At 40.3% G+C, this 17,364-nt stretch overlaps 1 protein-coding gene across 1 annotated transcript; it reads right to left on the bottom strand.

Annotated features, from left to right (window-relative positions):
- KCTD20 (potassium channel tetramerization domain containing 20) lies at positions 1–17,087 on the bottom strand. Its single transcript, XM_004673424.2, has 8 exons — positions 17,014–17,087; positions 14,238–14,443; positions 10,815–11,088; positions 7,771–7,873; positions 7,293–7,413; positions 5,810–6,007; positions 4,494–4,604; positions 1–3,209 (listed from the first exon to the last, which is right to left on the bottom strand). The coding sequence occupies exons 2-8, from the start codon at positions 14,395–14,397 to the stop codon at positions 2,917–2,919; spliced, it is 1,260 nt and encodes a 419-aa protein (XP_004673481.1). The 5' UTR covers positions 14,398–14,443; positions 17,014–17,087; the 3' UTR covers positions 1–2,916.
- Positions 17,088–17,364: the final 277 nt, after the last annotated feature.

Genomic DNA, 17,364 nt, shown 5'->3' with positions numbered 1-17,364 from the left:
GACACACAATGATAATATTTTATTATAGAAAAGGCATCCCAAATATAGGATTTCGTAAACACTGGTAGGTGAACAAGTGCAATTAAAAGTAAATACAAAGTAAAGAGGCAAAATCTACACACATTTTGCCTTTAAGAGAAAATGTAATGTCCTCCTGCACAGGGGATCCCGCCCAGGGTGTCAGTGTGGCTCTGTCTCCAGCAAGGGCATTAGGTTTGCTTTTTGAACCTGCCATGCCCATTTTAATTTCAAAATGATGGCAAGAAGTGGCATCGAATACGAAATTCTCATCTTTCTACTGAAAACTGACAGACTCCAGGTCTCACTTTGTGACAGTCTGAATTAAAGCCTGTGCTGATTGTTTTTACTTACAGAAGGACCCATGGGAACTTTATTTGCAAATACACCCACTCTCCCTGGGCTGCTCCAGTTCCTCATAGATCTGTACGCCTCAGATCTCGCACTGTTCAGTTTGGTTTAATATTAGCCGCTGCATACTCTGCAGTGAGCCCAATCACTTTCTTCCCTACCCTTTATGCTGTTAATCTTTCAATACCTTAACCATTCAGTAATCTCACTTGCCAGGCTTTGGTGCTCTTTGCCCTATCTCCAGCTTTCAATGGTAGATGTTTCCCAGTTGATCATATATAACATGATGCAAACTCATATTCTAAATCTCAAGGTCAGGTTCATCTTGAATTGATGGCATGCCTCTGAATTTAAGACATCTGAGCAAAACCATTTTCTTACAGAAATGTTTCTGTATAAACTGCCCGGCTTACTTATTTAGGCACTTAGAGAAAAAAATACCAAACCTGAGTTCCTTTGCCCGGCCGATCAGTAACTGACTCTGAAGGAAATGACAGTCCAGCTCTTCTTGAGAACTGAGGTCCTGCCACTGCAGAGTGTCCTGGCCCTGCCACAGAGCAGCTGTGGCTGGGGGGGCCGCACGATGACAGTGACGCTGAGCTCCAGGCTGTGCTGCAGAAGAAACCCTGCCTCTTCCTCCAACAGGACCTGTGGGCCCAACTTTTCCCTCGGGTGCCACCACCTGGTGACGCGGAGTTACCGCCACAGATTCCAGCTCACTCACACCCCAGGGTTTAGGGCCAAAAGCACATTAACCCAATTTTGGTGGGGGAAAAGACCTAGTTCTTGCAAGCCTGAGGAATTTAATCACTTACCTATAACAGAGTATTAAGCACAAGCCATACTTTTCATACGTGGCTTTCTACCTAAGCAATGACTAGCTAATTTTAGGTGTTAGTTGTGACACATTTATACTTACACGTGAATAATACAGAAACTATACAACAAGTTATACATACAGACTATACAGACAATTCATTCAAGTTTCCTCTGTGATGGCATGGAAATAAAATGAAAAGCATAAAGCACCATTAAACAATTATCTGGGCTGGCCAACTACTGGGTATTGCAGTACTAGTAAGTTCAAAGCCAAGACTGACCTCAAATAGGAGTCAGTTTCATAGAAATTAAACTCTGGCTACAAAAATAATCCAAAGCCTAACACCCTGGCCCATGGCCTTGCAAATGGATGCCAAGGGTAATCAGAAGATTAGGCGAGGGGGGTCTCCATCTAACCCATGCTACTACTCTGAGTAGGAACACAGCCTGGTGTCCACTGATCCTGGGCACACGCAGAGAACACGCCCTAAGAACTCTCCTGTCCTTCAAGCCAGGAAGGAGAACACCCATCTGAATCTTACCTCTGGAGGATTGTAACTAGGGTGGTCATAAAATGGAATAATCAGTGCCCCACAGAATCCTAGATGGAATTTAAGAAAGCCAATCGTTCTCACCTAAGGAACCCGAGGTGACTGCACACTGGGTAGATGTTTGGAAGGACAACTTCTTCCACAAAATGAGAGATACTCCCAGGACACACACTTCAGGCTCTAGACTCTAAATGCATCTCTACTGTTAACAGACATGGAGACACCAAGGGAGGTGGTCAGTCCTGGGGGGCTGGGATCAAGAGCTGTGACACACATGCTTCTGGAACAGAGCTGGCAGATTAAAATTACGATACCATTGTCCCTCCAACTCACCCTTGCTTGGGGACAAAGAGTATCATTTTCTTAGTCATCGTGCGAACAGCGGATGAACTATTTCAAAAAGTGAAATATCCTAATAGCCAGGGTAGTCAAAAGGGCCTGATTTGGTGGGGCGGTTCTTGAGAGTGAGTTCATTTCAAATAATTTGTTTAGGCTCAAAAACCTTGACACTAAAAAGGCTTCATAAACACTGTTATGCCTTTGTCCTCCTGTCAGTAATCTGTGGTTTTGGATTGTTCACTGCATTAATGAAAAAGAGAGAGAAAAAAAAAAGGACTGAGTTTTAAGCTCTTAAGAATTTCCTTTTAGATATTATGAATGACAGCCCAGTTCTCCCCAAAATCCATGTGGTATAGAAGTTACCAGGACTGGCATCTTCTTTAATATCTAGTGAGCATCCCATCAGTGCCCGCTTGTAATAGAGATTGTCTCCTTTTAAATTTGGTCCCTTTGCTGTTAAGTAATTTGCCTGTATAAAACAAACAAAACAAAAACCAAGAACAGAGTATAAAGGATGAGGACAGCTTTGCCGAATGAGGCATCAGGCGTCCTGACCTCCCTACCTGCTTTTGCAGTTACACAAAGATTCAGTGAACAGCACCAGACCCAACCAAAACTTTTAAGCTACCAGGGCTGCTGCAAAGCTGGTAGCTTAGTCACCAGTGAATGCTTTTTTACCCCCTGTGCCAGAGGCACAGCAAAGGACACACATTACTTATGGGAGAAAGGGGAAAGATGATAGGGGAGAAGCATGTCTTCTACTCAGGGCAAGACAACCATGGGAGGACGGGCAGGGGATGTCCCAGAAAGAAGCTCCAAGGGAGGACCCACAGCGGCTCTAATCCTGAATGTCATTAGAAGCCATCTGAGACAGTGGGGCATTTAGCCTGTCCAGTTCATCCACTTGAGGTGGGTGATGCATTAGTATCTCCTGGTCCTCTGAGACATCTTCTCCAGCAGCTACCAGATTAGTGAGGGATTTGCTTCGAACACACTGAAAATCCACATGGCGACTCTTTCCTTCTTCCTTTTCCCACGACATCTGGATAAAGGGGCGCTGCACATAATTATAGATTACTTCAGACCGACCACCAGGTCGCCTCTTTATTTTTTCTTTACAGGTGGGGTAACCTGAAAAAGAGGAAAAGTCCATCCAGAAATTGCTCTTTCTGGTTTCCATACTTCCTCTTTCCTTACTACATCAATTTCTTCTCAACTCCAAATACTTCATAAAATCTACCAGGGAACTAGTTCCTGTGTCCTCCGAGACATACTCATTTCTCCCCTACTCAGGTTGGCAGCTCTTGTTCTTAGAAGGGAAGTAACAAAAATTCTATCCTGTCTGCCTTCTGAGGCCTTTGTATTATGGCTAGCAATACTACAGAGCAAAACTTCGGCCAGGGGACGGCTATGGCACTCCTCTAGTTCTAACGCTTTCTAGTTTGACTGTTTAGTGGGCACACTGTATGGGAGATCATGGGAGGAGTGTGGAACACTTAGCCAAGAGAAAAAAACAGGGGTGTTGTCTCAGTATTCCAATGTGAAAGGTTGTCACGTGGAAAAGGGAGGAAGCTTTAAGAGTGGTTTCATGAGCTAGAGCTAGAAGCCGAAAGGGGGAGAGTTAACTGCCATTAGATACTTGGAAGGTGAAGTCATGGTGAACAATGTGATGGGCTGCTGTGCAAGTGGAGTTACCCGTATCATCCTCCCCCTGGGGTTTCCAGAGACAAGAGAGGGACAGAAAGGAAGGAGGTTTAGTAGATGATCTCAAAAATTTCTTCTAACTTTGAATCCCAACCTAAGTCAAACACAATGAAGGTGTGTGAACAAGACCAAGACAGCATAAGTGGCAAGACACAAGTTACTGATCCATGAGGGGAGACCAAGATGGCATCAATATCCTTTAAGAACTGTCTCTGTGACCTTTCCCAAGAGACCACAGGTTGGAAGCCACTGCTTAAGACCATTTACAGCAGTTCGGTGAACACATCCAGACTTCAAAGGTATGTAGTGGAATAATCTTAAGCTTTGAGTCCCCAAGCTATAGTTCACAGTAGGACTCCTCTTGGTCCCAGAAAGAAGCTCACTGAGATTTGGTTAAATCCCACTTGGTGAGCCCATGAGCTTGCTACATTTACCCACCGGGGTTCTTAGCCTTCGTTGCTCTGTATCATAAAGCAGTAACCCGGAACATATTCCTCTTAAAGCATTTTCAACTAGAAATAAAATGAAAATGTTAAGGGCAAATAAAAACAGATTTAGGAATCCTTTAAACTTAGGTGGAAAAGTAGTTTTCACATACGCCTACTCTCTAGATTCTCTGGAAGCTGAGTTTTAAGGCGATAAGCTGTGGCCACAGAGCCAAGCTCCTCCATTAGCCCATGTGAGCTGAGTATTAAGCAAACACGTGTTTACCTTCAATTCCAATACGAATGTTTTTCAGGCCCCGTTCCTTTAACACTGTTTTAGCAACATCCCGATTCTCAATATATTTGAAGAATCTATAGAGTTTGGAGCTATAAAGAACTGGAAAAAAATAAAGACTGGATTAGTCGTGGCATGTAAACCTCTGTGAGGAGGAGATGAACTAAAGGGATCAGGTCAGTGATCCGGCATTTAATGCCAGATTAAAATCAATCATAGGAAAGAAGCCATCTGAAGAACTGTTACAATTTCAGGGTAGAGAATGCCTTTTTGAATATGAAAACTGTATAAGCCATAAAAGAATTAATACACTTGACTACAAAAAAAACAGAACTTCTACAAACAGTCAAAACCAGCATAAACAAATGAAAAAGGCAATCAACTGGGAAAAATATTCTAACTCATTATAGTTAATTTTCCTTACTACATATAAAAAGGGTGGTCATAAAGAGTAAAAGAAAATTCAATTTTGTAAGTGGGCAAAAAAGAACACAGAAAAGGAGATTAAAATGGCTCTTAAAAATTAAAAGATGTTCATCCTCATTCATGAAATGAGAAATGCAAATTAAAACTCAAATGAGATGCTGCTTTTTACCTGTTAGAATAGCAAAAATAAAAGTAAAACATTGTTCTGAAAGCATCCGGGAAACCTGTCATATTTTGTGAGAGGCTAATTTGGCAACATCTATCAAAATTGTAAGAGCATAAAACTTTTAATAGAGAAATTCAATTTATAGAGATGTAGGAAAAGATTGTTTAAAAATTATTCATAGCAGCATCATAATTTGTTACTTAAATGGCTATCAATGAGGCTGGTTAAATCAACAATGGCACGGGTATACAGCAGAATATTATACAGTCAAAAAAGGAAATTGCTTGGACACAAAGGAAAATTACATTAATTGCTTATGTCTGCACACTGACTGTATCTGGACTAATACAAGCTGAGAAGGAAAACTGGGTAGAAGAGGTAGGGAGAGCAAGATTTTTCATTATATCCTTTATACATTTTGCATTTTGAATTACTACCAATTTAAAAGGACTTAAACATGAAATGGAGAGATGGCACCATTATTTACGTTACCTCAGTACTGACTACAGTACTAGACCTCAGGCACAGCAGTGGGAAGTGCAGCGACACCCACTGTTAGCCAATATGAAAGTGCTAGACCTGAGTGTGGCATCTGGGGGAGAGTGCACATTGTCACTGGTTGGAGGTGATGTGAACATTAGCTCTAGGATCCAGTGACTGCTCTGAGCAACACAGTTTTTGCTGAAAGCATCTAAGCCATGCAGGGGGCCCCTACTTTGGGAATACTCCTCCCCCATGGGAGGGGGGTGGTCTTCATCCCAGTCCACAGAATCCTCATCGGTCAGCACGACGATGTGACACTCTCGCTCCCCTTTCTTGGCACAGCCCACCATGATGGGCAGGATCAGCTCTTCGAGGTAGTGATCAAACTGCTTGTGAGCACCATCATTAGACAGTTCATGCAATAAAGCACCTGGAGAGAAAACACAGATGAACACGCTACTCCCCCAAATGCACACTGTACTAGGGTGAAAACGGGGAAGTAACGGCTGTTATCATTGAAAAGGTCCAGTGAAATGTCCCATCTAAAAGCAAAGAGATGGTTTTGGCTTCAATGTGATATTAAGCTGATTTTGTTAGATATGTTTCACAACCTATCACTCTTCAATTTACTCATGTTTAATAGTCCCTCAGGAATATGACCAATTCAGGTTTTGTTGAACATATAATGTCAGACCATAAACATTGACTCTAAGAAGGAGAACACCATCATTTGGGGATGACTCTGTAGTACTTCTGAAGATGCTCTGAATTCCAACTGGAGTTAAGAGTCCCACAAAAGAGGAATAACCTGAAGTTTGGCAAAACAAAGGAATTTGCTCTAAGAGTGTACTAGGTCAAGTAGAGAAACCAGAAGTCCAGAAAACAAGAATAATTCTTTAATGACTATAGGCCTCAGTGCAAGAGCATGGATTTTGTAGTCAGACATCAGGTCTAAGCTTTTATGCTTAGCTTTGAACAAGCTAATTTGATGAGATTATTGCCCATCTTTCAGAGTTAAGTTTTAGAAGACTTAAGCAAATTCACATGTATAAAGCACTTAGCGAACACTAATAATAAATTACAGATATAACCTGCTTTATTTTGCTGACACATACTGCAGGTTTGTGGCAATCCTGTGCCAAGCGAATATCAGGTCCATTTTCCTAAGAGTATGTGCTCACTTTGTGGCTGTGTCACATTTCATTGTGTACATTACTATTACTATTTTACACATAGTGGTATTGCACGTTGAATAGACTACAGTATGGTACAAACATAATTTCTATGGCGTTAGGAAACCGAAAAACTTATGTGACTTGCTTTATTGGGATGTTTGTTTTACTGCAGTTGCATGGAACTGAACTCAGTGTCTCTGAGGTAGATCTAAGAACCCAGCCAATTTATGCTGTCTGACTTCATTAGTAAACCTTTTTTTCTCCTATCTGAGGATCAGATATTTGTTAGAGTTAAGACACCAAGGTCCCAAAGGGAGAGCAATCAGCTCAGTGACTCATGGGTCAGGCAAAATTAGAACCCACTACATGTCTCCTTTGTTTACTTCCTCAGAGTGCTTTGAAGCGAGAGAGAGTGGGTGTTTGTATTACATCTCTGTCTGCAGAGGAATTTCAACACACTACTGAAACTATTTCTGCCTGGCAATAAAAAATACCAGTTAATTCCAAGCAACTTCAAAGTTCAGCTGCTCCTGTACTTACTCAGATCTTGACACCGGATAGTGTTGAAGTCAAAGTTAATGCAGAGATAATCGCATGTATCTCTAAGGTCGGGGATAGAGATGCCATCAGGACAATTGATGATACCAGTTTTGTAATAATCCTATAAACAGATTAGGAAGAAGAAATGTAGCCGAGAACAGGACAAAAAAATTACCTCTTCAAACCCTGATGTCTTCCTGATTCTGTCGATGTGTTTCTAGGGCTATCACCAAGTGGGTTGATTCCTTAGATGGCAAAGTGGCTCCTGGTTATACTGGTATGTATTTAGTCACAATTTGCTACCTGACTGACTTCATATAAACAGGAAGAACTTACAAGCCACATTCAGAAATAAAGAGGGGAAGGCAGTAAATGGAAACTACAGACACCTTCAGTGACACAGTTCGATGGCACACTCAAGGCGTGTGACTACGCATGCCCCTGGGGAAGAGGGTAGAACAAAAAGGCTACTACACACCAGCACCGTTCGAAATACAGTTGCACTGATTCCTTCGGCAATCTCATACTCTCCCTTCTCATTGGGCCTTGTGAAGTTATACTCTCTTCCTGGTCCAAACATCCTGAAAGATACCCAGGCAACAACATTATATTCTCCAGCAGGATTCTTCACAGATGAGATTTTTCCATTCTGGATCCCATTCTGGAAGTCTCCATTCTACTCTCTCATAGTGTAAGTTAAAAACACAGTTCTCGGCCCTTAAAATCTCTTCAAGTACTAGGAAACTCTCTTCAGACAGGAAAGGACAATTGCTTTCAGCATTGAATGCGAAGAGGGTGAGACAGAAAGCGCTCAGGATTCCCTGGTAGTGAGCTTGGGTGATAGCAAACAAAGTAAAACTGCACCTGCAAGCCCTCCCCACTGCCCAGGAGTCACAAGGCAACTCAGAAGACATATGTCTGTGGTCCTGTCCTTTCCTAGTCCTTCCCCTCCTTTATCAGCATTTATCTGTCCATATCTAATCTGATAGATGAATCTCTATTAGTAGGTACAGATATGTTAGTATGTTCCCTTTCTTAATGCATTTTAATTGTGGGCTCTGGAAAAAGGTCATTAAAAAAGAAGTTCTATTTATTTATGTATATAAGAACTGGGGTGTAGGCCAGAAGTGTGTGTGTGGAGGGGCCGGGGTGAGAAAATTCACCAGAGACAGAGTGGGAAACAGAACAGGCAGATGGACTGAAATGCACTGCTGAGGGGAGCAGCGGGTGAGACAGGAGAGGTTTGCTGGCCATGTGGGTCAGCTCCCTGGCTGCGGGTCAAACCATGCTGTAGTGGCTGCAGATAGCTTGATAGTGCTGAGACTTAACCCCTGCAGCACCAGGGAGGCCCTGGGTAAGTTCTTTAGTTCAAGGATGGGAAGTTCTTTAATTCCAGTGATGGGAATTTCAGGTCAAGTAGAAAAGAAGGGTAAGTTACTAGATTTATCAGCAGCTTGACATAGTTGAGAGAGGTGAGCCTGCTCTGGGTCATGAGTGCACAGGGTGCAGGTCTTGCTGTCCTTTCTCATTCCCTCTCAACCTTCCTCCCTTTTCTCAGATCCTTTCCAATGAAACTGGCTCATACTTTTACTACTACTGTTGCATGTGCATGCAAAAGTATGTGCGTGCGTGTGTGTGCATATGTGAGAGAGAGGGAGGAAGGAAAGAGAGAATGAATGCCGTGGAATGGAAAGCCAGCACGAAAGACAAGGCCGGCAGCTATCTTCAGCCAGTCTGAGTTCCCAATGGGAACTCACTGCTATTTCCTTCCTTATCCTGACGGGAGCCCTGTTCAACTCTTCACAACTGGTATCCTCCATCCTGCACTGTTTTTTAAAGTTCTGAAAAAACTTTATACTATATGCTTTCCAAATCACTGCACCATTCATAAGAGATTCATCCTGATAAAAGTAGTTTTCAAAAAATGTTTCTGGAATGTTCTGGATGAAGTCTAGCCAAGATGGCTATTGATCAAAACAGTGGACAAAATGCCTAAGTATGCCCCCCAATACACACACCTATCATTGGCAGAACCTAAACAAGCTCGAAATTGTTTATCTAGTAGTGGCATGAATTTATATTATCCCATTCAGTCTCTCAAGTTGTTTCTCTTGTGGCTGGTGGCCCAATTGGTGAATCAGTCACTAGGCTAGTGAGTACTGTATATAGCCAAAACATAGAGTAAACTATCTCAAGTTTCAGAATCTGTCACCCTGGCCAACAGTTGATGAAACATCTAAATAAAGACTCACACTCTCCTCTTCCTGGGGAAATCCACCCCTAGAGTCAAAGAAGCAGCGTGACCCAAGAATCTACTGCCCAGAAATGCCTTTCTTTCCTTGATCACTACTTTCAGGGCAAGGCACCTTAAACTGGCAGGCTGCACTTAGAACACCTTAGTGACGGGTCAGGGTGCAGTAATGGTGGTGGTGAGAACCAAAAGTCCAGGCAACTTATATATAGGGCCAGTCTGGAAAATGTCTTAATGTTCTGGTTTAATCTTAATTCAAATCTGAGAATATGTTGATTTGCTTATGGTTAATAATGGTCTATCAGGCATTTATAATGTACACATTCAAATATCACACACTTAAAGAGGTAGATTCAATTTGGCTTAGAATTCAGTGAATTAATGTGATGCATTCTGATTTCTAATTCAGTTCAAAGTCCTAAGTAAAGTTAGATCCTTAAATAAAATAAAATCTACTTCTAAGTAATAAAAGCTTGCAGTCAAATGTGTGTTTGTATACACATAAATATAAGTAACGTTATTTCCCTCTGATCCAAATTGTCCTTCCTCATGTTAGGGGCTGTAGTAGGCTAGAAAGGTTTGCTGGCTCCCAGAGTCTTTCCTGGGCAGTGCATCTCCTGAGCAGGCATGTTCTATCCCTTAAACTCTTCTCCTAGAGACAGAAGACCATGAAAGGAGGAGCTTCTGTCTAAATGAAACAGCCCAGAGAACAGGAAGAATGGAGCACAATTATGAAACAACAAAACAGCCAGCTAGAATCAGTTTCAGAACACTTGGCAAGTGAGGGATTAGAAAGAGCGTAATATCTACTGCCACGCACGACTAGCTTGTAGGGCAGGCTTTTAGACAAAACACCTAACTTAGATCTCACCTTCACATTATCTCAGTACTTCTTTCTGCTCGATCTGCGGAACTCAGAAAACATTACTTTTGTGAAGTTGTACAAATTGTGGATAAAAAATTAAGTAGTTGACTTGTATTTTTCCAGTCACTTTATAGAGGGTTAGGGGATGAGATTTAGTGGGTTACTTTCCATAGTTCTGATTGTGCTCCCTTTTAGGGGAGCCTATTCTATGACACTGACTGTGTAATAAAGTGTGTCCCTCTTGTCCCCCCCAAAATCAACACATAAGGTTTTACCAGCTTGCTTTGCCTGTCTTACAATAAGAAGAATAAGTAATAAGCTTTTAATTCTCAGATCTAATGCAAGATAAATAGCAAATCTTTCTATTTGGAGATCATAGTGAATTTAGAAAGAAATCATTAATTACCTTCCCAACATTGTATCCGGGTGAGCAGTGAAAATCTGTGGATTCACTACAAAGCGTGTGCCATCTACAAGAAGTGTCACTTTCTCTGGTGCCTGGGAATGAGCACCACTGCCAAAGCCCACAGTGCTATTTCCAAATCGTTCTGGAGCAATAAAGGGTTCATGGCTCCGTTTATTCGCACTCTGGAAGCAAGAGCCTTTGAAGTCTTCAGGAAGTGGCATTATGTGAGGGAACTGAAGATATGCTGGCTGAGAGGCGTAGTCAAGTGAAAGGTCTAAAAGATCATAAAGACAAACAAAAATAACTTGACAACAAAAGGCATTTGGGGGAAACTAAGTTCTGTTGTTATTCAACAAAACACATTAAAAAAAACAAAAACAAAAAACAAACCCAGGCCCTCCCTGGTGTCACAACACTGTGAAGCTCTCTGAAGCCACTGTAGCACAGAGTTCGGTCCCTGACCAAGGAGATGACTGCATGGCGCGGCAGACCTCTCCTGGCTCGCCCGCTGCTCCCCTCGGCAGTGTACTTCTGTCGTCTGCTCCCACTCTGTTGCTGGTGAATCCTTTTACCCCCCACCACCTCAGCCTGCACTCCAATTCTGTATGCATAAATTATAAATAAATCTTTTATTTAAAAAAAAAGCCAAACACAGGCAAAAACTCTTATCTAGAGCAAGTAAGGAAAAAATTCAAACCAGAAATTCATTAAATCCCCTTGAGATTTTTCCCTGTGCTTATTTTTTGAGCATGAAGGATGAAGGAGGGATGAAGACAGTTATGCCTCTACAAAATTTTAAGTAAATTTACACACATGGTAAAAAACAAAACAAACCAAAAAATACCAGAATAATTTCTGAGGAAAACCATCGATCTCTTGCTTCCTCTAGTTCTGTTTCATAGAGATGATTACTTTTTGTTTTCGCTTTTACCTCTAAATGATACTTACTTCCTGTATTTAAGGAAACTATACTTCTGTAAGTCAAAGTTATTCTTTTCCACATTCTTCAAAAAAAAAAATCTTAACATCACTTATATATTCACAGGCAGATCTTGCTTCCAGTGGCTATGGATCAGGATTCATTCATGGAACCTTAAACTTTTCTAATACCACCAGAGAGGTATTTTTTTTAAGTGATGTTAGTTTTTCTAACCTATTTTAACACCAAGGAAATGAGAATAAATGTTCACTCTGTCAACCTCACAGAACTGTCTTAACTGTCAACTGAATAAAATATGTGAGAGTATGTAAAAATGTGCATTACTATATTATGCAAAACAGGCTTAAAAGTTGGGATGTATATATAAGGAGGAAATATTTACAAAAAACTAACCAGAGGCTTAAAAAAGAGCTAGTTCTAATATATTTTAATATGAAAAATTGTTCTAGTGAAAATTTCAAACCTACTAAAGCACAGTTATTATCATTTATATATAGACCATCATCTGGATTTGGCAAGCTTAGTTTTAATATTTTTCTACATTTTCTTCAAACCATTTTGGAAAGAAATGTCATGAATACAGTATTCAGCAAGACATTCTCTTGCTCCCACCCCAATTGAATTTTTTTTTTAAATATTTATTTATTTGTGCATACAGAACTGGGGTACAGGCCAGAGACTCAGGGGTGGTGAAAGACTTCACCAGAATTCAGAGTGGGGAGCAGAACAGGCAGATCAACAAAGTACACTGCTGAGGGGAGCAGCGGGTGGGCCAGGAGAGGTCTGCCGTGCCATGTGGTCACCTCGGAGGGCAGGCGGGAATCGAACTCATGCGGAAGTGGTTTCAGCTTCTTAGTGCAGTGCTTTAACCCACTGCGCCACCAGGGAGGGCCCCCAATTGAATTTTACATCAAAATTTTTTTTTAAATTGAAGTAACAATGCAAATGTGTATACTTGAACACAATTACTGCCTATGATATAAACCTAACTGACTGTTAACTAGACTACACTTAATTTTCTCCACTACTTCTAAAAAAAAAAAAAGGAAACCAAAATCTAGAGCAAAAATCTGTTTAGGGTTCACATTTTACAGATTCTGATAAATTTCAGTATGTCCCTGTGTTCACATACCAAGAGCTCATTCCCATATAATCCACAGGCACGAAACTCTTTTATTGACAAAACGTATTTTTATACTCAAAGTGCTGTTCTTAAAGTAGGTGCCTAACTTAATCAGTTCTTAACACTTGGTTTTTCCCAGCAGTGTAAGTCATTAGAATGGGCTGACTCTTGGAGGGTGCTTCGAGTTTCTTCCACCTTCTTAAAAAAGTGAGCAGAAAAAGTAGCTTATTCTCCCTAATGATATATTCTAAGATGGCAGTCACACCCTCCTTTTCTACCTTTCGAAATATATAAATTAACATCACTACCTGGTCAGAAAGGCATAGGTTCAAATTCCATTCCTACAACTCCTAGTAGTATGAACCAGTGCAAGTTACCTAAGCTTTCAAAACCTTAGTTCTGCATCTGTAAAAGCAGAATAATAATTTTGGTGAAAATTAATCTAAGCAGGGATTGGCAAACTTTCCATAAAAGCACATATATTGGGCTTTGTAGATTAGTCTCTGCCACTGTAGCAGGAAAACAGCCATAGATAATACATAAACAAATGATGGCTATATTTCAATCCTGTTATTAAAAAAATATATGTAAAGTTACTAGAACAGTGAGTGCTCAATAAAAAGCAATTGCAATTGCCACCGCTGTGTTTATCACTAAAATTCTTATTACACTATTATTAAATGAACCTAACAACTTATCAAGATGTTTCACATTCATTAACTTAATAAAATTCCAGCCTTGTGAAACAGGAAGATTATTATTAGCTCTGTCTTCCAGATTAAGAAAGCAGGACTTAAGAAGAGTAAGGATTTCATCCGTGGTTACAGCTGATTAGTGGCAGAGCCAGAATTTGAATCTGTCATCCTACTGTAAGCCTATGACTATTTTTTTTACACTATTTTACCAGTTAGATGTGCTAAGCTGCTTAAATAAGTAGAGATTGTGGGCCCTCCCTTGTAGTGCAATCGGTTAGGACACAGCACTGCAAGCTAGCTGCAGCTGCTTCAGTGCCCAGTTCGATCCCTGGCCCGATGCAGCAGACCTCTCCTGTCTCACCCGTTGCTCCCTCATCAGTGAAATCCATCCATCTGCCTGCTGTGCTCTCCACTCTGTCTCTGGTGAATCCTCTCATCACCCCTGCACCTCTGGCCTATACTCCAGTTCTGTATGCATAAGTAAATCCTTTTTTTTTCCTTTAAAAAAAAGTAGAGATTGTGAAGGTCAGCTTTATATAACTGTGATATGCAAGCTAAGCCAACTAAGTGGATACTTTCATTACACTAAGAACATCTATGTTTTCTGGGTAGAATGGGCCATCAGGTGGCAGAGAACCCTCTAAATTAAGGTCGGATTGCCATACCATCACTCCTGGAACCTAGAGGATAAGTAAGATTTTGAAGGCCAGAAGAAACGAGGCTATTTGCTTCTTTTTCTTGGGCTGCAGCTGAGTTTTCGTCCATGAGACAGCCGGCCTCCTGGTGCAACAGTCTGTCACTCTCACTGCCACAGTAAACATTCATCCTTGAACTCTGTCTCCTGAACTGTCTGCTTGATTAGAGAGAAATCCTGGAAGACAGGAAATATGCATGATTTAGAACACTCTCAAAAGAGGTTTCCAAAGTCTTTCATGGTATGAAAGCCAAAGTAGAAGAACTGACACACTCACATTCTTGTTCTGAGGAGAAATGATACCTCAAAACATTTCTGTGATCTTACACTGAGAGTACGGCTGACTTAAGTCTTTACCAAAGCACCAAAAATGCTACTAAAGTTGTTACTAAAGAAAATCTTAAGCTTTACCTATAAGCAAACATCAAATCCACTGATTTCGGTCATCCTCATGATCAATTCTACACATAAAATAGTATTGTTTATACCAGAGAGACAGTAAGCAGATAAGCAAAGGGGCCAACTGGTGAGTTAAAGAAAACCTGTCAACATATATTTTAAAATTGAGACACATATACTCCTGCAATAATTAAGTACCAGGAAGTGAAAAACCAATCACCACAGTAATGCTAGTGTGAGAACTGAAGCTAGAGGTTACCTGTGCTTTAAGCAAAACCAAAAAGGCAAAATTTTCTGTTTAGTGCTCAAGTTCTCATCTGTAAGTTTTCTTTTACTTTCTATATCAGCTCCCAACCCCCACCTCAATCACCCCAAGATACCACCGACTACAAGACTGACTCTTCCCCCCAGCAGCACACAAATGAGTGACACATCCTGAGTGACTGCCAGTCTGCAGAGCATGACTCGGAGATCAGGGCCATAGAGGAGGGGTCAGACCTTCCTTTCAGGTAATCACACCTACCAGACTCTCCATCTACAGGGCTGCCCAGCTACTGACACATTCTTGAAGTTCACCCTACTCAGCACTCACACAGCTTGTACTGCACAGACTTCTGCTTGGTGTTCTGGTGGAAGAATCATCTTACATCAATTGCTATGCAGATGACTGCATGTTAACACCATTTTAGAAAGCAAGGTATGGAAGGCGGTGGTTTATGGGCACCAATAAACATTAGTGACTAAATTTTGAATCCCTCATAACCTGTATTAATATATTTTTAAGCATAAAGTAAATGAGTTGGTTATTCCCTGTTTTTACTTGGATAAGATAGAGAAAGGCACACTTTGAAAACTTGGGCCAATATATATGCCTGAAGCCATTTTAAAGGAATACTTTCAGTTGATGAATTCTTTTATTTTCAGGCAATGACTTTTACAACATGAGGCAAACTGAGGGACTAAAGTGAATGTTCTAACAGAAAACTTGATAGCTAGACACAACCTTTTTAGGATTACCCTTGATTAAAAAGAAAACATATTCACACCAAAAAATCACTTAAAATTGATGCCCAGCAGTTAGCAAAGCCAAATACAATCAACACCGCCCTCAAGTGGTCAAAATCAAGAGCAGTGAACAGATTGAAGGAATGGCAAAGAACACTGCTGACACAGAACACAAAGAGAAGCTCCCTTTAGCACGTCTGACTTGAATGATAATGTTTCACTCATTAGCTGCTGCTTTCAACTCTTCAGTAGCTGCTCAAGTACCAAGACCAAACCTCTCTCTGTTGCTCTCCAAGAGAGCATTGGACAAAAAATAAGCTCAAATGGCCTATCTCTTGGAGAATTTGCAAAGACTCTAGTCTGTATATATTACTCCTTATAATAAGCAATAATTTATCCTTTATAATGAATGAAAAATAATTTCATTTTAATTGAATATAATGAAAAGTTTCTTTCTCGTCTACAGTATCAGAGCTTAAAATCGAGTCTAACATGTATACAATGAACCAATAAATAGATCAATGGAACTTATCAGGGTAGCTACTTTCAGTGAGGGAAAATGAAGTAATTTTCTGACCATTTAATAGGCATTTTATTTTTATTATAAATAACAGAGTATTTCCCTTCTAAAAAATTCAAACCTAATAGATATGGCAAAGATGCACCCTTTGATCACTGTCTCCAATCTCAGTAACTCTGAGTAACTATCACTGCTTGCTTGGTATGACTCCCCTCTGACTTCACACAAATGTATTTATGCTGCACAGGTATACTGGTAAAAGCATGTAGTTTTTAAAGAAAATATAATTTATGTACTACATCCTTCTAATTCTACAATGTTTTTCTAAAGTAATGTTCTAGAGATCGATCCGTGTTGGAAAATTGGTATCTAGTTCGTTCCTTTATATGTAGACTATGATTCTACTCTATCTATGAATATGTAAGGTGTTTCTAATTTGACTATTACAAACAATGATTCAATGAATAAGAGCAGACATTACTATGAAATTAACTCCACAGGATCTAGTTTGCAGTTTTCTCAAATGGATCTGGTTTCAGAACTCTTTTTTTTTTTTTTCTTTCAAGAAACCATCTCAAGGTGGTTAATGGCATACTTAATGGCATACTTTAACCACCTGATCCAACATTTCTCAAGGTCTTCTATACATAAGTTCCTCTAAAGTCAGAATGTTAGAATAAAATCCTCTTGATCTATGAAACTTTAGTAGTAGATGATTGACAATTCTTCAAGGTACACCCAAGCAGTCAGTTTCAACCTAAAGGTAACTCCCCTTCAGTACAGATGTTTCATAAAATTTTAATGTGTATCTTTCATTGCCTACCATGGTTCAATTCTGTAACCATCTCCCAAATGAATCTTGGTCCTCAGAACAGATCTAAGGGAAAAAAAAAAAGAAATAAATAAGCAAAGCACTTTAAAAATACAATTCTCTATAGTCATAAAACTATTTTTGGCAACACAGCCCTAAACATCACAGAAGTGTACAACAGTAAGGACCAAAAGATTACAGCACACCTACTTAACTAAAGTGATGACTTCAGAAAAGAAATGAGTTAGAAATAAAACTGGACCGTAGATCTGCGAAGAAAAAGAAGAAATAAAATCCAGCAAGCCAGCTCAAGCTTCACTTTCACAGTATGTGAAAGCGTTTTTATAACACTTTGAAGAACAT

The sequence above is a fragment of the Condylura cristata genome, unplaced genomic scaffold (assembly GCF_000260355.1).
Source record: "Condylura cristata isolate star-nosed mole 26May11 unplaced genomic scaffold, ConCri1.0 scaffold00001, whole genome shotgun sequence".
Taxonomy (NCBI): Eukaryota; Metazoa; Chordata; class Mammalia; order Eulipotyphla; family Talpidae; genus Condylura; species Condylura cristata.
This window is presented reverse-complemented; position numbering and strand designations above follow the sequence as displayed.